At 45.1% G+C, this 21,295-nt stretch overlaps 1 protein-coding gene across 1 annotated transcript in view; it reads right to left on the minus strand.

Annotated features, from left to right (window-relative positions):
* FAM13A (family with sequence similarity 13 member A) overlaps nt 1-21,295 on the minus strand; it is a 1,072,469-nt gene that overhangs the window by 554,450 nt on the left and 496,724 nt on the right. The window contains exon 9 of the mRNA XM_086961617.1: nt 20,460-20,656. Within this exon, the coding sequence (XP_086817743.1) occupies nt 20,460-20,656 (197 nt within the window). The remainder of the gene's footprint in view (nt 1-20,459; nt 20,657-21,295) is intronic.

A 21,295-nucleotide genomic window follows, 5' to 3' on the forward strand; every position in this document is an offset into this window, starting at 1 on the left:
CCTGAAAACCTTCCTTTCATTCCAAAAATGTTTAATTTCAAAGGAGTCACGCTCAAAATCGACCCGTCTCCCCCCCACATAAACTCAAAATGTTGAAAGTGCAAATAATCAGCGCTTGTTGCATGAAGGCCAATGTTGACTCTCCTTCCTTGTGGGTAAGGTTTGGAATTGCCTTTCGGCACCATTTAGAGCCGAATCGTCTTGAGACCAGGTTTAGGTATATTTTAAAAACCTGGCTCTTTAGTTCTTCATAATTGCCCATCTGGGCCTTCTCTTACACTTCTGCTGGGTCTCACTGCAGCTTGGTCATGGTTTCAGCTCGGGAACACACTGGTGTGATCTAACCAGGTGCTCTATAAATCTACATATTATTATTACTATTCAGTTATAAGAAGGAGAAGTTAGAAGTGTGGAATATTTAGAAAATCAAATTAAACGATTTTATTTATCATGTTACACCTGAGCTACAGTATCCAATAGACTCAATTGACACACTTTGCTTGCTGGCATCAGAGGTTGAATTAGGTGTTGTCCAGGACAAGAAATGACATCCATTGGCTGCAATTATTTTTGCTCAAAGGCCTCTTTCTAGATGTGAGAGCAAAGTTAACTGTAGGGGAGGAGTAGACAGGTACCAGACAGGAGATCATAGGAAGTTAACTTATAGAGTGGGGTGTGGAATTTAATAAAATATTTACTTTCCCATGGGACAGGTTGCTTCATAAATCTACTTGTCCTGTTAAATAAATACACTTGCCCCTAAATGTGTAACGTAGTGCAGTGACAAATTATGGCAGCAATCTCATTATACAAAAGATCTGCTATTTGCCTTTCTGTTTATGCCAGGGTTCATACTATAGCGGAGTTTGAATTCTAGTAATTTTCTTATTTTGCCATCGTTCCACAGATCTACATACTCGGGCTGGCCATAACGCTAAGCAATAGTTCCAGGGTTTTAATGCCCTTTTGAGTTGGTGCAGCCCTATTAAATTGAATGTTTTATGTATTTTCACCAACTCTTCTGTAATCTTTTCTCATACTAAGAAAGGTTGGAAATTCATTCCTGACAATGGCAGAATTAAAACTTCTTCCAAGCTTGGGTAAAAAAGTGGTCGGACTGAAAGGCAACTTATAAAAGCAACAGATTTTCATATGAGCAAATTTACACCTCCATATTTACTCATGCTAAAAAACAGGTAACAAGTAATTTCTAGGAGTACGATTTCATTGCCTAATTTTGTAAATTCTTGTGAATTCACAAAAGCCATAAATCTGTACTAATGCAAGGACATATATCATTGGTGCAAATTTGTGACTTTCTTTAAGAATTGGGCGCTTAATTAGTTCCGGAGTTAACAAAGACCTTTTGTTTTTATTAAAATTCTATCTATTTATCTATCTATCTATCTATCTATCTATCTATCTATCTATCTATCTATCTATCTATCTATCTATCTATCCATCCATCTATCTATCTATCTATCTATCTATCTATCTATCTATCTATCTATCCATCTATCCATCTATCCATCTATCTATCTATCTATCTATCTATCTATCTATCTATCTATCTATCTATCCATCCATCCATCCATCCATCGACTGGCTTTCGCTCTTTAACAAGGAGCATATCTGCACACAAAGTAGTTTTGTTCATTGCAGGGACTACTGAGGCAATGTGTACTTTTTGTGATGAAAAAATATTTTTGTTGTCAATATTTATTATAATGGTGAGGGCCTGGCTGTTCCCACAAAGTTTTACAAAAATCATTTCAAAACAGACATTCATTGCCAAAACCAAAAGGATGACCAATAATATCAGACATGTTGGCTTTACCAATGCTTGTTTATTTTTCTGGTTCCCATATCTTGCTGAAACTGATTGCACTGATTTTTCATTATGAATAGTTTTTGGAAATATTATCATACATCAACAGATTTTATTAAATGATGCTTCAAAGAAATGTTACCTACTATTTTACAGTAGTTTAGCAAAGGTTTTTATTCTTTCTAGTTGCACCCGTTGTTACAATAAAAATCAATTTCAAAGAAGAAAAGAACTTCTTTGAAGTGTGTGTAGCATAGTACAACATAGCTGCAAGTGGCAAGAGGTTCAACAAGGACAATAGGGAAGAAAAAAAAAAGCAGTGCTTCAATCACAGAAATCAGCACTTGGTCCATGCTCCAGTCGAAACAATAGGAAGTGAAGCATGTGCTGGTCAACTAGAAGGAAGCAAATAAAAGTGATAATGAAGCCAATTAATGTTGAGCAACGGGCGGGCTGCAAGCTCCTTGTTGTATACCAAGGACACTCAAAGTGCAGCCCTCATGACCTTTATATGCAGCCCCTGGCGAACAGCAGCACTGGGCTGCTGCTTACTTGACAGAGGAGAAGCATTAAGAAAGCTATTTAAATGTTAAACATTTATTAACATGTTAACTAAAATAACCTTAAAGAAGCAAAGAGGGCTCTATACACAACTTGTCTTTGGGAACACCTTGATTTTAAAAGACATCTTGGAATAAACATGTAAGGAAATCAAAAACGTGTATTTCATTAACATGCAGTAGTGTTTCACCAAAGTACATAAGATTATATCACTCTATGAGGCATTTATTAGAAATGATAATTTTCAAACATGAACTAGGAACAATTATGCTGCCCCATCCAGACAACAATGCCATTAGTGAACCAATAGGCAAGCCATTTTGTCAGGTTCACCCTCTGTGTGGCCTAGGTTATAATTGGAACACCATTATAGTTTAATAAATCAAACACAAGAGAAGGTTTTATACCGCGCACATACTGAACTCATATTTCATGATGCTCTCATATGTGGTAATGAAGAAAAAGGAGGCAAAGTGAAATAAAACAATTGTCTAGGATCACACAATTTAGCTCAGTGGAGAAGCTGGGATTGATCCCAGATTTTCTGGTTTCACATTATGCAAATTATCCACAAAAGAAGTATCTCTTTCTCTCCCACGTTTTACATCAAAAGATAATGATTCGTCTTTAATTCTTGGGACATGAGTTTAGAGAGTGGATAGTAGACAGGAGCCACAAGAAAGTTTGGTTTGTTGTCCACACAATGAACATGCTTCGCTTCTATCTATGCCCACCTTACACCACCCAACCCTCAACCTGCTGGCACACAGACCATACTGATTGGCCCCTGAGGAAATGTTTGTGAGTAGCGCTGTTGTATACAATAATTCTTACCAGCGCGAGTGCGCAAGCAGTCGCAGGCAAGATCTAAAAATTGCACACAAAAAATACAATTCTAAAACATATTTGATTATTTTGGGATAATATAAACTGGCGAGCCCTAGCAACAATATAAAAACATATATCTAATCTTAAGAGATTTCAATGTGTGACGGCCCATACAGTACAATGCTGGGCAGATAAATAACAAAATGGCCGAAATCTTAAATCCCATCGTGTCCGAACAAAACTAAAGTGTTAAAGGTTAAACTATACAAAATGCGCGTGCATTTCAGTAAGTCTGTTTTGGTTTAGTAACACAAATGCCACACTGCAAGACCGACGCTCGTTTTATCAAACGAGAGAACTGCAGTGAGATTACTTTTTCCTGACAACAAGATATGCCAGATTGCTGGCTCCTGATTAATAGACGTGTTGTTACTTTGGACATAATGATCACATATAACACACCGATAAAAGCAAATCAATCACGAAGGCGCAGCAAAATCCACAGTCAGCAGAACACAATCGGGGTTTTATCAGGCGGCATTCCAAAGTCAGCTGCTGTTTTCCAACCGAAGGAGCACAAGAAAGTTAAAGAAAACTCGGCGACAAAGGCCTCGGCAACCTCACCAATAGGGCCAGAGATTCAGCTGTACCTACCAAAGGCCAGTCTTCGAGGGTACTGATTTTAAGACATTACTCTAAGGGTCGTCACGATAAAGCACTTTGTGATCCCAGTCATAACTCGGTTACAAGGTCTTAGTGGGTGATGCCAGGAGCTAGCACGCCGCTTCGCTAGTCATATCTGCCCGACCTTGAACACAAGTATTTTCCCACATCATTTGCAGGTTATTGTTATTAGCGTTCTTGATAGGATTTTAACTGAGAAATGGAAACCAAAGTCCTCAATGCATCCAGCCAAGTTTTGGGCACGGCGCTGTCAGGCTTTGTTAACATGGCTTCTGCGCAACATAAAAACAGCGATTAGCCCAAGACTACTCGGGGCACGAACCAACAGTGATATCCTCAGAATTGTTTCCAAAAGTCACCAAAGAAATAAACCGGTCATTGAAACTGCACACAGAACATGATGTGCCCTTTGGAAGGATAAACTGAAAGTTTGCATTACAAATATATATATATATTGTTAAATGCACCCTTTTAATTGTCATGAGAGAAAAAGCAAGTGACTGCCTGCTTCATAAAACGGAATAAGTCTGTAAACTCGCTGTTCTGTGGGAAAAACATCTACTTTGATCCGGGTGCGCAGGTAGGTAGAGAGATGGTCATTTGCACAGATTCATTCATTTTAAGGTGCCTGGACACACACAAAAACTGCACTTATGGTTCATGACAAACTGGACTATGCTTCATGTAGGTGTGTGGTTCAACAACTCCAATGCAGAAACTAGCATTGCGGCAGCAGCCAGGGTCAGACTGGCCTACAGGACAATTGGGCAATCCTCAATGGGCTGACCAGACAGGTCTGTTAGGGTTGTTAGCTCAAGTCCGGGCAGTGCAAAGCACTATTTTCTTTAATGAGTTTCTTACTGCAGGAGGGCGGAAGAGTCAAGCATCTGGAATGCAATAGGTCTCGCATTTGGAGCGTTTAAGCTCTTAGCATTGTAAATGACAATGCCTTTTATTTATGGTTTAAAAACGAAATCAAAAATAAAAGACATTGTCCCTTACAATGCCAATAGCTCATAAATGCGAGACCTATTGCATTGAAGATGCTTGCTTTTCTATATGCTTGTGGGTCTGTTTTAAGGTCTGCTGGGCAGGTTTTTACAGTTGATTTCCCAGATGTTGAAACAAAAATTGCCTGCATCAAGCACAAATCCATGAGGTTTTCCATGCCTTGCAAAACATCTATATAAGGTGTCTTTAGAAGTTCAAAAGTGCCTCAATCTACAAACATAAGCTAGTTTTTTTGAACTAAAGAAATGGGGGCCACTTTTATTTTGGAGCCTGGGCCTATTTTCTCTCCGAGTCTGACCCTGACAGCAGCCTCTCCTCATTTGAGTAAACCACTGATGAAGGCCCCAGGATTTGTTTTGTGCCCATCAAAACAAACTATGTTTGTGCTCCAGAGCCATCCCGTTCCCTCAAAACCTTATGAGTACAGCAATAATACGCAAAAAGAACAGCTAGATCTCGCCCAGAGTACACAATCGGTATGTAATATTTCCTTGAGCAAATAGCAGTGGTAAAACAAGCCCAGTGGCAATAACGCCACTGTGAAGAAAACATCACAGCATTTCACAGAGTGAACCCTGGGCCAAGGGTTGTAGGAAATCTAGAAGTATTAATAGAAATGTGAACAGATCTCGTAAAACATATCTTGAATGTATAGCAGTATAGGTAAGGTGAAGAAGGAAATCAGATGGGTATCTGTCCAAAAGACGTTTCCTCTGAGTAACACACAAGTTTAATGAACTAATTGAAGGCCAGTCTAACACTTGGCAGGGTGTTGTAAACGTTCAGAAGAGACAGAAATTGTTGCATTTAAGGTATAAAAGTTAAAGAGAAATGTAGAGGTGCATGATGGCCTTCCAACCACAGACAAAGCATGAGCAATAATAGAAATACGCAGAACAAAATGTAAAACGAGAATGAAGTGTAGTAAAAAAACATGCATGTAAAATAACAGAGCTGGTAAGGCCTAAGAGCTCTTACTGCGTACAGTATTGTGTTGTCATTCTGGGCACAGTCCGAAGATTGGCAAAAGTGTCACGGTGGTAGGCAATGAGAGGGACCAAAGAGACGTAGACCAAGTCAGATGCCTCTAACTGAAAAACAGTATACCTGTACCAGCTTTGCATCAAAGTCCCTGTACAACGGGCATTTAGTAGGCAATCACCAGACAAGCTCAGCAGGAGTTTCTATTTGGCATCTGTTACATGGTAACCAGTCTTACTAAACACAAGTGTGGAGAAAATACTTTCCTTTTTGGTACACTAAAGTGAAAAATAACTCAATATACTAGCTAGTATACTTTGTGTAACTGAAGTACTTACCGTCAGGAAAACATGCAAACGTAAAGCATAGCTCAATGATACCAGCAGAACTGTTTATATTGTATAGAGTTAGGGCATTTGTAGCGCACTTACTACCCCTATCTGGGATGTTGAAAAGCTTTTCCATCAGTTTAGCTCACCACTCCATGTGGGTGCATGGTTGAAAGAGCTATCTATGCTTTGAGCCATGGTTGAAAGTGTTTCCATGGAGATAAACTGACAGTCAGTGGCATATTTGTACCAGTAGTATTTGGGGAGAAGATGCTCAAACTAAGCTTGCATTGAAAAGGCTACATAAGGTTAGTTAAAAGAAACAAGCATTGGAAATGCAATAGGTCTCGCATTAGGAAAGTTTGAGCTATTGGTATTGTAAATGACACTTTTTTTATTTATGTGTTGGTTTTGAAAGTAGCTAAATTAATAGCTTTGTCAGTTACAATGTCAATAGTTTTAACTTTCGCAAATGTGACACCTATAGCATTTGTAATGCAATGTGTGTTGTATTTATGTGACTGTGGGCGTGGGAGTAGGGACGACCGTGACACCAAGTTGAGGGGTTAACGATGGCTTTATTTTTATAACCCTAGTAGGCTTAGACATTAACGTCTTTCTATTCCTAAGAGTCAGTCTTTCACGGGCAAACACGCTGGGGTCCGTGGCGATGGTCTGCTTGCTCCTTTCCTTGGTCGTGGAAGAGGTTGGGGTGGTTCTGTCTCCCCAGGGTCTCCGGAAGATGGACGACTCTCCGCTGCCTCAGGCTCCAGGGCATGCAAGGAAACCAACAGAAAGGGAGCCGTTAGGGTTCAATCCTCAATGAGGTCGCACCAGGGGGGTTCCGGGGGATGTGAGGGAAACCCAGTGTACAGTGCCTCTTATCTCTACAGTGCTCTGTGTGCTCGTGATGGGGGGGGGAAAATTAGGTAGAAGTAGGGATGGGTAGGGGAGAGCGGAAGGGGAAGGAACACAACACAGGGTAGGTACGAACAGGGGCTGTACACGTTCTACACGCTCTCACTTCGCCTCCCCAGCCAAGCCGCCCAACGCCGCCGTACCTGTGACAGCCACACTCCTCCCTCGGGAGCGTGGCATGGCGGTCCGCAGGGTCGTTGGCCTCCTGGCTTCTCTCCGTCTTTTCCGCGTTGGTCGTCCGGGTTGGTCGTCTTCACGCTCTTCTCCTCGCTCTTCTCCTTGCTGCCTCCGTTCTCCGTTCTGCTCGCTTCCGCCTTTCTCTCCTCCTCCTCCGGGGTGCTTGCACACCCGACAAACAGGACTTCCCGGCTTTTCTCCAATCCCGTCGCTCTTACGTCACTCGGGGGCGGGTCCTCCTTATCCTCTGAATACGCCCAGTTAAAGGAGCCGCTGATGTTGTCTTCTTCTTTCGGATTGCTCCGTCCTTCGTTCCACTGACCTGGCTGTAAAGAAGGAGTCGGTGGGTGGTCAGCATTGCGAGGGTCCCACCAATCATGTAAGGTAGGCGCCCCCACCTCGTTACACTCCTCCCCCCCTGGATTCTCCCGTTTGGGGGGAATCGGCATCCGGGAAAGGAAGTCTGCGTTCCCATTGTCCCTTCCTTTCCTGTGAACCACTGTGAACGAGAACGGTTGTAGGAACAGAAACCACCTTAGGATTCTTGCATTTTGCGACCTGTTCTTCTGCATCCATTGCAAGGGGGCATGATCTGAGAAGAGAACGAAGGCCTTGCCCTCCAAGTAGTATCGCAGTTTGTCAACTGCCCAGCGAATGGCCAGGCACTCCTTTTCCACCGTGGGATATTTACGTTCCCTGGGGTGTAGTTTCCGACTCACAAACAGTATGGGGTGTTCCACACCATCCTCCCCTTCTTGGGACAACACCGCACCAATACCGCTGTCTGATGCATCAGTGGCAAGGGAAAATGTTTTATCGAAGTTCGGGGGTATGAGGACTGGACTTGTAGTCATTGCAGTCTTCAGAGCCTGAAAGGCGGTTTGGGCCTTTTCGGTGGGAGGCATCGGTAGGGAGTTTTTGACGTTTTTCTGGAGTAGGTCGGTCAGGGGACTGGACAGGGCAGCAAAGTCCTTAACGAAGCGTCTATAATACCCTATTAGGCCTAGAAACGCTCTTAGTTCCCTTTTTGTAGACGGAAAGGGTGTTTGTGTGATAGCTTTGATCTTCTCCTCTTGTGGGGCTATCACTCCTTCCCCAAGCATGAACCCCAGGTATTTCACTTTGGGGAACGCGGCTCTTGATTTTCTTGCGTTCACGTGCAACCCTGCGTCCTGTAGAGCCTTCAGAACATTGGCCAGGTGTCCTAGTTGTTCCTCCCAAGTAGTACTAAAAATGACTATATCATCCAGATATACGGAACTATATCGGACATGTGGAGCTAACACCTTGTTCATGAGCCTTTGAAAGGTGGCAGGGGCACCGTGCAGTCCAAAAGGGAGTACATTAAATTCAAATAGTCCATCCTCTGTTGCGAAGGCGGTTTTGTGCCTGTCCTCCTCCCTCAATGGGACTTGCCAATAACCCTTGGTAAGGTCAAGGGTAGTGATGAAACGGGCCTCCCCTATTCGTTCGATCAATTCGTCCACCCGGGGTATGGGGAACGCATCGAAGGACGAGATAGCATTCAAAGCACGGAAGTCCATACAAAAACGGGTGGACCCGTCAGGTTTCGGGACCATGACTATGGGAGAAGCCCAGTTGCTCCTGGAAGGTCTTATCACCCCCAGGTTTAGCATGTCCTGTACCTCCCTCCTCACATCTGCCCTTTTTGCAGCCGGTATGCGGTATGCCCTCTGTTTTACTACCTGTCCTTCCTTGATTTTGATCCGGTGCTCTGCTAAATGTGTACATCCCGGGGTGTCCGAGAATATAGCAGAAAAAGGGTTCAGTGTTTTGAACAGTTCCTTTCTTTCTGTCTCCTTCAGCTCGGTGTTTACCGGGAGATCCCCCAAGGTGGTGGTTGGGACGCTGGATGGTAACACCAGATGTGCGGTTCGAGGAGGTGGTCCTAGCCACCGTTTGAGGTGATTGATGTGGAAAGTTTGCCTCCGAGTGGGAGACATTTGCAGCTGGTAGGTCGTTTTCCCATAAGTGTCTAGGACTTTGTAGGGACCCTTCCATTCACTTTTAAACTTTTGTGTTGAAGAAGGAAGGAGTACAAGGGCCCAGTCCCCTACCGCTAGGGTTCTCCACTTCTTGCCCTTGTCGTAATATTGCTTCTGGACACGTTGGGTCTTTTCTAGGTTCGAATACGCTAAGTCTCTGAGCTTCCCCAGTCTAGACCTCAGTTGTTGAGTGTACTCCAGTAGACTCCTTTGTTCCGCCGCCTCCTCCCTCTCCCAGGCTTCTCTTGTGATTTCAAGGAGGGATCTAGGTTGCCGTCCATAGAGGAGCTCAAAAGGTGAAAACCCTAGACTGCTCTGTACTTGGGCTCTCACCACATACAGGGCTAGGGGCAACATCCTATCCCAATCCTTGTTTTCTGCGCTCAACAATTTTTTTAGAGTGGTTTTTAACGTCCTATTGTACCTCTCAACGAGGCCGTCCGTTTGGGGATGGTAGGCGGACGTTCTGATGTGGTGGAGGTCCAGCAGTTTGCACACCTCCCCCATCATCCGAGAAACAAATGGGGTTCCCTGGTCCGTAAGGATCTCTCGTGGAAACCCCACCCGGGAAAAAAGCTCTACGAGTTTTTCCGCTACGTTCTTTGTGGTCGGTGCGCTGAGAGCAAAGGCCTCAGGGAACCGTGTATTGTAATCCACCACCACTAGAGCGTAGGTATGCCCTCTGGTGGTCCGGGGTAATGGACCGATGAGATCCATCCCTACTCTATCCCATGGGTTGCCGATAATCGGCAGAGGTTGTAGGGGTACTGCTGGGGGTCGTGTCAAGTTCTTTTTCTGACATACTTCGCATTGCCTACAGTACGTCTCCGCCTCCTTGTAGATCCCAGGCCAGAAGAACAAGCGTACTATGTTCTGGGTTGTTTTCTCTGCCCCACTGTGTCCGGCCGTAAGGTGAGTGTGGCCGTAAAATAGGATCTGTTCCCTGAATTCTTTTGGTACGACTAGCTGGGATGGATCTCCCGCTTTCCCTTCTCGGTATAATAAGTCATTCACTATCCTGAACCTGGGGAACCCCTGTGTAGGTGTGCTTTGTGTGACATAAGCCGCTTCCCACGCATTCAGTAGAGTAGGGTCGTTGGATTGAGCGAACTTAAAACCCCTATCTAAAACCCACGGTTCAACCGACAGATATGCTTCTGCTGGGTGGTCTTTAAGTTCCCGTTTGAAAAGGGACAGGAAATCAGGGTTATCCACTCCTAATATGAGATCTTCGGGCAAGGTCTCCACCACCCCCACCTTCACCAAACAGGGCTCTCTACCGATCGGGTGTATGGTTATGCGGGCTAGAGGATATGACTTGACGTCACCGTGTACGCATCTAATGTGCACGGTGTCATTCCTGCCTATCTGGTCGGGAAGTAGCAGTTTCCCCTGTATGACTGATTGCCTACACCCAGAATCTAGGAGGGCCTTTACTGGTTTGTGATTTATCCATACCTGTACATAAAATGAAGGACCCATTTCGGCTGAGTACATCACGGCTTTAGGTATGTAGCCGACCTCCATAGGTTCCTCGGTGTTTCTTCGATGGGCGCACATCCGGGCTATATGTCCCCACTCTCCACACTCATAGCATTGGGGTCCTCTCATTGGGGAAGGACCTTCTGGTCGATATTGCCGGAGTTTAGGAGGTTCGGGGACTGGTTTCTTTTTCTCCGGTTTGGAAGAATTCGGGATCGGCTTGCCACTTTTGTCCATATCCCATGAAAAAGACCTGGGAGCTGCCCTATTGTAATTGGAGGCCATCTCAATGGCTTGTGCGGCCGTTAGTCCTGGATGCTGTCTAAGCCATCTTTGCGTGCCATATGGCAGTACCTCCATGAACTGTTCGAGGATAACACTGGTCATTATCTCTTCCTTAGTATGGATGTCAGGTCTCAGCCATTTCTCTGCCGCCATCTTCACCCTCAGGTACATGGTTTTTGGGTTCTCGCCAGTGATTCCTTTCTCCTTTCGGAAACGGAGTCTGTATGCCTCCGCATCCATGCCTAGATGATCTAAAATCACTGCCTTGATATCGACGTATGAGGAGGTACCGGAATGGTTGGCCACTTGATATGCGGCCTGGGCTTCTCCTGTCAACAAGGGAGCCAGGAAGAACGGCCATTTATCCTCAGGCCACCCACATGCCCTCGCCGCCCTCTCGAAGTTTAGTAGAAATGCGTCCGGATCTTCCCCTGTCACATATTTCTGCAGAGCCACTCCTGAGGGGTGTTGTCCTCCTAGCCGGGGTACCGCTGCACTTGGGGCCTGTACAACTTTATGGAGATTGTCCATCTGTTGTGTCATGGACGTTCTGAACAACTCTCTGTCGGCATCCGCCGTGTTGATTTGCTGGCCTATTGCCCATTCCAGCTTTTGTTGCCCGTCTATGAGGGTCTGGATCACTTGTTCCATTGCCATGGTCGGTTCGGTGGAGGTAGATCCCACTTCTGACACCAGTGTGGGCGTGGGAGTAGGGACGACCGTGACACCAAGTTGAGGGGTTAACGATGGCTTTATTTTTATAACCCTAGTAGGCTTAGACATTAACGTCTTTCTATTCCTAAGAGTCAGTCCTTCACGGGCAAACACGCTGGGGTCCGTGGCGATGGTCTGCTTGCTCCTTTCCTTGGTCGTGGAAGAGGTTGGGGTGGTTCTGTCTCCCCAGGGTCTCCGGAAGATGGACGACTCTCCGCTGCCTCAGGCTCCAGGGCATGCAAGGAAACCAACAGAAAGGGAGCCGTTAGGGTTCAATCCTCAATGAGGTCGCACCAGGGGGGTTCCGGGGGATGTGAGGGAAACCCAGTGTACAGTGCCTCTTATCTCTACAGTGCTCTGTGTGCTCGTGATGGGGGGGGGAAAATTAGGTAGAAGTAGGGATGGGTAGGGGAGAGCGGAAGGGGAAGGAACACAACACAGGGTAGGTACGAACAGGGGCTGTACACGTTCTACACGCTCTCACTTCGCCTCCCCAGCCAAGCCGCCCAACGCCGCCGTACCTGTGACAGCCACACTCCTCCCTCGGGAGCGTGGCACGGCGGTCCGCAGGGTCGTTGGCCTCCTGGCTTCTCTCCGTCTTTTCCGCGTTGGTCGTCCGGGTTGGTCGTCTTCACGCTCTTCTCCTCGCTCTTCTCCTTGCTGCCTCCGTTCTCCGTTCTGCTCGCTTCCGCCTTTCTCTCCTCCTCCTCCGGGGTGCTTGCACACCCGACAAACAGGACTTCCCGGCTTTTCTCCAATCCCGTCGCTCTTACGTCACTCGGGGGCGGGTCCTCCTTATCCTCTGAATACGCCCAGTTAAAGGAGCCGCTGATGTTGTCTTCTTCTTTCGGATTGCTCCGTCCTTCGTTCCACTGACCTGGCTGTAAAGAAGGAGTCGGTGGGTGGTCAGCATTGCGAGGGTCCCACCAATCATGTAAGGTAGGCGCCCCCACCTCGTTACAGTGACTTAGATGTATTGATATTACAAATAACAATGGCTTTTAATTTTGTAAATAATTAATACTTAAATAAAAGTTATTGTAATTTATAATGGCAATAGCTTAAATGTTTGTAATTAACTTTTGTGAAGATTATGTTCAGTGTATTTTATTGTGACGAAAATCCAAGAACATTGCATTTGCACCTAAACACACACAGAGCCACACACATATAGATGTGGTGGTGGTGGATCTGGGGGATATGGTAGTGGTGGATGTGGTGGTGGTGGATGTGGTGGTGGATGTGGTGGTGGTGGTGGTGGTGGTGGTGATGGTGGATGTGGGGGTGGATGTGGTGGTGGATGTGGTGGAAGTGGTGGTGGTGGATGCGGTGGATGTGGTGGTGGTGGATGTGGTGGTGGTGGATGTGGTGGTGGATGTGGTGGTGGTGGTGGTGGTGATGGTGGATGTGGGGGTGGATGTGGTGGTGGATGTGGTGGAAGTGGTGGTGGTGGATGCGGTGGATGTGGATGCGGTGGTGGATGTGGTGGTGGATGCGGTGGATGTGGTGGATGTGGTGGTGGTGGATGCGATGGTGGTGGAAGTGGTGGTGGATGTGGTGGTGGTGGTAGTGGTGGATGGGGTGGTGGTGGTAGTGGATGTGGTGGTGGATGTAGTGGTGGTGGGTGTGGTGGTGGTGGATGCGGTGGTGGTGGATGCGGTGATGGTGGATGCGGTGGTGGTGGATGCGGTGGTGGTGGTGGATGTCATGGTGGATGTGGAGGTGATGGTGGATGTGGTGGTGGTGGATGTGGTGGTGGATGCGGTGGATGTGGAGGTGGTGGTGGATGCGGTGGTGGTGGTAGTGGTGGATGGGGTGGTGGTTGTATTGGATGTGGTGGTGGATGTAGTGGTGGTGGTGGATGGGGTGGTGGTTGTATTGGATGTGGTGGTGGATGTAGTGGTGGTGGTGGATGCGGTGGTGGTGGATGTGGTGGTGGTGGATGTCATGGTGGATGTGGTGGTGGAGGTGATGGTGAATGTGGTGGTGGTGGTGGATGTGGTGGTGATGGTGGATGTGGTGGTGGATGCGGTGGTGGTGGATGTGGTGGTGGATGCGGTGGTGGTGGTGGATGCGGTGGTGGTGGTGGATGGGGTGGTGGTTGTGGTGGTGAATGTAGTGGTGGTGGTGGATGCGGTGGTGGTGGAAGTGGTGGTGGATGTGGTGGTGGATGTGACGGTGGTGGATGTGATGGTGGTGGATGTGGTGAATGTGGTGGTGGATGTGGCGGTGGATGTGGAGGTGATGGTGGATGTGGTGGTGGATGGGGTGGTGGTTGTGGTGGCATTGAAAGCGTGTTAACTGTTGGCAAACGCGCAATTTTATTTTTACGTGCATACGTTTCTTATTCTTAGTTTTCAGCATGTTTATTGCAATTTGGATTAAAAAAATAAAGCAAACCCCCTGATGGTGGATTTTCATCCGAAATGCATTGGGGAATGGGGATTGAATTTAGAATTACGAATGAATTATATTTCGGCAGTTCTTATCAACAATTAAATAATCAGTTTATAGTGGCGCTCTCAAGTGGCTTGGAATCACATGGTGTAATAAAAATAACAATTTGAATTAAGTTAATTCAGGTTTGGTTTATGTGTATGGCAGTATTTCGGCTTTAAAGGCAGTGCACCTGTGGGACTATCATTTTTTTCTAGGATGTTTACGCAACCTTTAATGTCATCCCGAATGGAATTTCTTTGGAAATAAAGGCTTATTTGCTGTGTTTTTAATACCTTGCACGATGGCACAGTGTGTCCCCTTGATCTGCAGGACAGTTAGCTCCCGGCAGTACCGCATAGGAGGCAGGCATGTGCATGGAATTGCTCGTGCAAGGGTCCTCTGGCAGATATGAAGAGCAATAATTAGACTAGAAGTGACTCATCTTACAAGCTCTAGTGTTTTCTGTTATCGCTTTAATAGCTTGGATTTCCAAAGTAGTAAATCTCTTTTAAAGGGAAATATCCTAATACTAAATAGTTATTTCTGTTTGGTTGAGGTGTGTCAGAGATTTGACAAATTAATCCAAGAGCACACAGTGTGTCAGTGAAGAGCTGGGACTTTACGCTCTTTATTTGAAACCAATGGTACAAGCACCATAACAATCCTTCGGCATTTAAAAGAAAACAATGCTCATAGCCTATTTTGGTGTCCCTTTTGGAGATTTCCGGCTCACGCCCACGAGCGTTTCACTCTTTATTGCACGTGAGCCAAGTGTCGCCGAGGGCTGAAACTTGATAGGCTGAAAAAATGGACTGCCTACACTGATTTGCCAAACTCGACCGCGTTTCGGTTGTTTACAATTCCACGAAGAAAGGCAAGTTCTCGGCAGAAGCTCTTTGTGGAGAACCGAGAGCAGGTGTTTAAATAAAGTGGCAAAACAACCAATTAATCTTGATTTATTTGTCTCTTATTATTATTTTAGATAATTTTATGATGTTGATTGAAAATACCGTGTCGAACAATTATAACAATGTATCCACGAGACCCACCCCCCCTTTTGCAATTAGCAGTTTGTTTTGTTGACCCTATTCTGTGCATTCTGTAGACGGTGAGGTTAGGAAGAGCGTGCAACAACTCCAGCGAGAACCTCTTAAAATACAGTTGCTTCAATCATAACAAGATGGCCGTAGCAGGCGCGTGTCTTAGGGTTCGCTCATCTCGCGCTAGTGTCTTTCTCCCTGGGTCAGGGGAGGGGGCGGAGCGGGGAGAGGTGCGACACGGCAGGCAGGGGAGGAGATTAGGAGGAGGAGGGGGAGGAGAGTAGGAGGAGGAGGGGGGAGGAGAGTAGGGGAGGCACGGCCTAGCGGCCGTGTGTTTAAATAAAGCGGCAAAGCACCCAATTAATCTTGATTTATTTGTCTCTTATTATTATTTTTGATAATTTTATGATGTTGATTGAAAATACCGTGTCGAACCATTATAACAATGTATCCACGAGACCCACCCCCCCCTTTTGCAATTAGCAGTTTGTTTTGTTGATCCTATTCTGTGCATTCTGTAGACGGTGAGGTTAGGAAGAGCGTGCAACAACTCCAGCGAGTACCTCTTAAAATACAGTTGCTTCAATCATAACAAGATGGCCGTAGCAGGCGCGTGTCTTAGGGTTCGCTCATCTCGCGCTAGTGTCTTTCTCCCTGGGTCAGGGGAGGGGGCGGAGCGGGGAGAGGTGCGACACGGCAGGCAGGGGAGGAGAGTAGGAGGAGGAGGGGGAGGAGAGTAGGAGGAGGAGGGGGGAGGAGAGTAGGGGAGGCACGGCCTAGCGGCCGTGCAATCAAGAAGTGAGGGGGCGGAGCTGGGGGAGGCTGTGAGAGAGAGTGGGCAAGGCAGGCGGCTGGGGGCTATTGTGCACGCGCTTTTAAGCTCAATGCGCATGCGCATTGAGCTTAAAAGTCACGGGCACTGCAAGGAATCGCCACGATTCCTTGCAAGTTAGTTAAAGAGTGGTTAAGCCCCCATAGTCTCGCAAGCTCGATGCGCATGCGCATCGACAGGCGAGACCTAATGATGCATGTACGTGTTAAAAGAAATAGTTGTGGTCCCTTTAATAATCACAGTCCGCATGGAAGGACCTGGTATTGCAGATACCTATAAAGAGGTCATGTTTGACTTGGCACTGTGTCTAATTATATGCACAAGATGCTTACAATACACTGCAATGTTCTTCCTATACACTATAATCTTCTTCCTTATTACAGGATTTCTTTTGTCTACTGTGGGTAGACTAGTAGTTCCTTAACTTCATACCCTACTGCCCGCATTTTACTGCCCTTTCTGGCTCCAACACAGAAAGAAAATGTTCAACATTTCAAGGCACTTATTGACAAAGCAAGCATGTTTTCAGTGTTGCAATGGCCAAGTAAACATCTGCGAACATCCCCTAAATTGGAGTTTTGTGGGAATGTTTTTGGCTGGGTTTAGATTCCAGGCCCTTTCCAAACTCTCCCGCCATACTCTAGTCTGATACAGTGCACGCAGTGGAAAGTCCCAAGTGGCTGCAAGCAGGGGCGGCCTTAGGCATGTGCAAGTTGTGCACCTGCACAGGACCACCAAACCTCAGGGGCCACCACGCCAATATATATCCTTAATATAATAATCCTCTGAGGATGGATACATATTTGCGTGGCGGCCCCTGGCAGGGATTTGGCGGTCTCCGGTTCTGTTCCACTTCCAAACACCCTGACCCCCCTTCTTCACTGGCCTCCGTGCTCCGCCCCGCCCGAACCCCCTCTTCCTGGGCCCCCTACCTATGCTCCCTGCCCAGGGCCGCCATGAGCCTAGAGCCGCCCAAGAGTACTGGTACTTACTAATGAAGCAGTATCAGTGATGGGTTGCTTGAAATCAATTGACAAAACCAGGACCAGAGAAAAGAGATAAGATCCTTGTCCAGCATTTGTGGAAGGGGAACGCATTCTACAAATATTTAGCTCCTACATCAAATCCTGAAATCTGTGTAGATTTCAGCACTCTGTGAGAAAATCAGTCAAATCAGTTACTATATTGTTTGCAGACATCTCTAGGAAAATGGCTACCCTCTCCAGTACTCACCCTAACTCAGTTGCTTGATCCCAGTCAGCATGCCCTTGCACTCTGGGACACGCGTTGTAAGAATGTGAGTAGCTTATTCTTCGGAGTTTTTGCTTTTGACCAGCAGCAGCCACAGACACAGCAATATTAGTGCCTCAGTAGCTAATTCATGTACCATGAAACACGTTTGCTGTTTGTGCCACGGCCCGTTAATAGGCACAGGCAATTTGTGGACAACTGAATTCCTGAGGTCTCCTCTTTGAAGTAAGACCTTTCATGACATCCTCCGTCCTTGAAGAACCATACATTGAAAGCACTCACAGTGCATCAGCTGTCAGGTCGTTAATGTTGCGTTTGAGTGACTGGACAAAAAAGGGTAGGAACTTGTTATCAAAAGATAGGATTCAGTTCTGTACAGTACGGTTTACTCAGGACCACTTCACAAAAGGTTCTGTAAAAATTGAGAAACCTATGCATGACGTGTTTTCGTCCTATGATGGGTGTAGAAATATGAGTATATACGGGATCACAACAAAATCCACAGGAGCAGACATGGACATCCAAGCAAAGCATATTTCCCTGCATTCGCCTACATACTTATACGTACTTCCGCTGATTACTCAAACTGCATGAGTAAAGTGCATGAGCACATATGCCTATTTTGTCGTTTCTTTTTTACTTTCATTGAGTTACATGCCCTTTCCCACCCTTGAAAACGCTTAACCCCGACCTAACTAGAAGTACGTTGGTTTATATTTCTGAGATGCAATGGCAATCCCCATGTTAAACAATGTTTCCAATAATAACGTGAGATCGGAAAAATCCACAAATCCGGATACTTTCCGAGTCCGAATTTTTAAGTTCATTAAATTCAAATTACTGAGTATCTACGTTACAACATTTTCTTGAAATCAGCCCCAGGTGCCTTTTAGGTACAGCTTTTAAAAGATCAAAGTGCGTGTCTGGACATATTAAATGACAATATACACAAATGGAGGGCACAACACATATGTACATGTTTTTGTATTGTAATCTATGTCAATAATGCAAGCTGAGTTTACTGCTCGCTGTATTTCCTTGGGGCACCCACCTCAATAGTAAAGAATTTGCATTAATGCACCGTACATACAATTTTGAACATCTTTTAAATGTGGATGAATGTCTTGCCTTAGAAGTAGACAATCCCGCAATGTAAAGTGGCAGCCAAATGCCTACATGCCCAGTGAACAGAATAAAACTGAAAAACATGGTGTTCTTGACCCATTAGACTTATTAAACAACACAGAGCTATGAAAAACACGCTCCAATGGAAGTCCTCCCGCATCAAGCTTTCTATACAGCAACGCAGATCAATGACGATGAGACAACTATGCGATCTTCCATGGATGCACCATGATGAAAAGAAACAACACTGTACTGTATAGAAACAACACTGTATTGTACTAATGTATCGCAGGCCAAACAAACACTATCTTCAAGCTTTATGACCAATGATAGAACCTAGGATTAAAATCAGTCTTGGATCACAATAAAGCGACATTTCATATCATTCAAAATTTTAGGAAACTGAAAGACATGGTCAAAACGTGGCATTTATGCACACCATATTAAAAAATATAAGAGTTGAGTCCAATCCCATGCTCAGAGAGCACCTTAAACATAATGGGCAGTTTTAGGTGCAATACTCCAGTCTCCCTCAGAGAGCCACCTTATTTCTGAAATGGAAATTTAAGCTGTTCACGATCATGCCATAAGACATGGCAACTTCCTAGAACAGTATAGAGTTTGCAATTAACAAGTTCCAACCTTCATCTATGGCGTCTCAACAATACTGGCTCAAACGTTTGCATTATTTGTGGGAAAACAAGGGATGAGAACTGGTACTGCAAAACATTATGAAAGAGCCAATGACGGCTGACATGTGAACAGACAAATTCAGAATTACGTAGTTCTTACGGTTACTCAAAATAACAGAGGCACTAAGAACTACCACCAGCAAAGAGTAAATAAATTAAATACAAAAAAAGAGATGCCTTAAAAAAATTCTAAACTCTTTAATAAAAAAAGTAGGAAAAAAGTGATTAAAGCTTTCAAACAGGTACTCATTGAACTGGTCAATGTAGAGACCAATTTATTTAGGGAGACTTTGCTTTCTACACTTGAGCCAACAGAACCGAACAAGAAAAACTCGATTGGGATCTGCATGGCACGTCTTTACAATACTATACTGTTATAGGTGTCCTGTAAAATGCCAAATGCTTCTACATGCCAACCTGTATCTATAACTAATATCGAGAACAATCCAACATAAATCGATGGCATTATTTCAGTAGCTATGTTCTTGGAAGAGTGCATTTTTTGTTTAGACCAAATACGTTGTCATTGGATTTATAAAGTGCCTACTACCCCCAAACAAGGTGTTTAAGTGTCTTACAGCGAATAGCATGCTTCTTTGTAACCGAAGGATAGTGGTTAATCAAGTGGTTATTGTTGGCTATTGCAATTAGTTATGTGCTCTAAAGAAAAAATTGCATGCATTTATAACAGGTAGGTTTGACCATTTACAGGGGTTGCATGTTTTCAGGCGAAGGGTTGGTGAGATAGATAGGCTGGTGGAGATTAGGCAATGAGGCTGAGAGCAGGTTATACTCAGAAATAGAATGTATGCAGAGGATGGAAAGTAAGAAGAGGATCACACTGAAGAAAAAACGTAAGCCAAGGTCACTTTTTCAAGCAGGGTTTTAGGAATACTGTGGGAGAAGGCTTTTTAAGATAGCAAGCAATCGGAGAATGTAAGCTGTAGAAAGAAAAAATAGTATACATAGTGCTTTATCTCCAGGGCAGACAGCTTAGACATATGATTCTGAATGTACACATCATTTAAACATTAAGAGCCATAGCCTGTTGTGTACAAAGCCCATGACAGCCCTTCTGAACATAGACTGGAGTATCCCAGCCTGCTGCAGAGGTCCTTATGTGTCCAGCAGTTTTCAGGCAACAATAAAATGTCAAGATAACTCTGGTGTTTTATGCGGCTGCTGGAGAGAGAGATCAAGTTTTGTCTAGTGGCAGCATAAGACAAATGACAAAATACAAAACAACTGCATTTGTGGGAAACAAATAAGCACTCACCTGCAGGTGGACTCATTGCTCGTGTTAACAAGTGTGAGTTCTTCCGCCAAATCCATGTCTTCTAAGAAGGTGGTTCTGCTGCTTGTTAAACGGACACTGACCTGAGGAATCCCATCAGAGGTACCTGGCTGTGGCACTGGGGTTGGAGGCGGCTCAGGTACTGGAAGCGGCACCACCACGCTTCTGGGTGAGACAAGCTGGAGAGACACACAGGAGGTAATGAGAAGCTACAGATTCACTGAAGCAAATTAATTCCAGACACACACTTATCTCTGAGAGGAAAGCAGAGTGACAGTTTTTCAAACACACGACTTCAAAAAAATGCAGGGTAAGAGGAACAGAGGCCAAGCAGAACAAATGACGCCAGTGCAGATTTGCAGAATGGCCAGGTAGGTTTGCTTCAAATATATCCCAGCTGCACACACCCATAAGGTGCAGAAAAATCAATTAAGAAATAGTATACATGCATATAAATATAACCTTGATATATTTCAAGAACAGAGTTCCGGCAGTTTCTTTGAAAAGCTGTCCTATCACCCACTGGGTTATGACTACAGGTGTGATTAGAGGGGCATGTACAGGCGAGAGGTCTAGAAGCCAAATTGTCGATTTGGGACTCAATCAGGTAACTTGTGTTCTTAATCCTGGTCTCACAACTTCAATAAAACTGCGATTCTCAGGAAATAACAATATCTTCCTGAACCCGAATTTCACTGGAAATCATATATAAACAGAGTAAGCGCCGAGACGCCCAAGGACCATTGTTTGCGCTTTAATTTTTTTTATTAATAAATAAATAAATAAATATATTCAATGATGTACACTTGCCAGGAATT

This window comes from Lissotriton vulgaris, chromosome 3_1 (genome assembly GCF_964263255.1).
Source record: "Lissotriton vulgaris chromosome 3_1, aLisVul1.2, whole genome shotgun sequence".
Lineage (NCBI taxonomy): Eukaryota > Metazoa > Chordata > Amphibia > Caudata > Salamandridae > Lissotriton > Lissotriton vulgaris.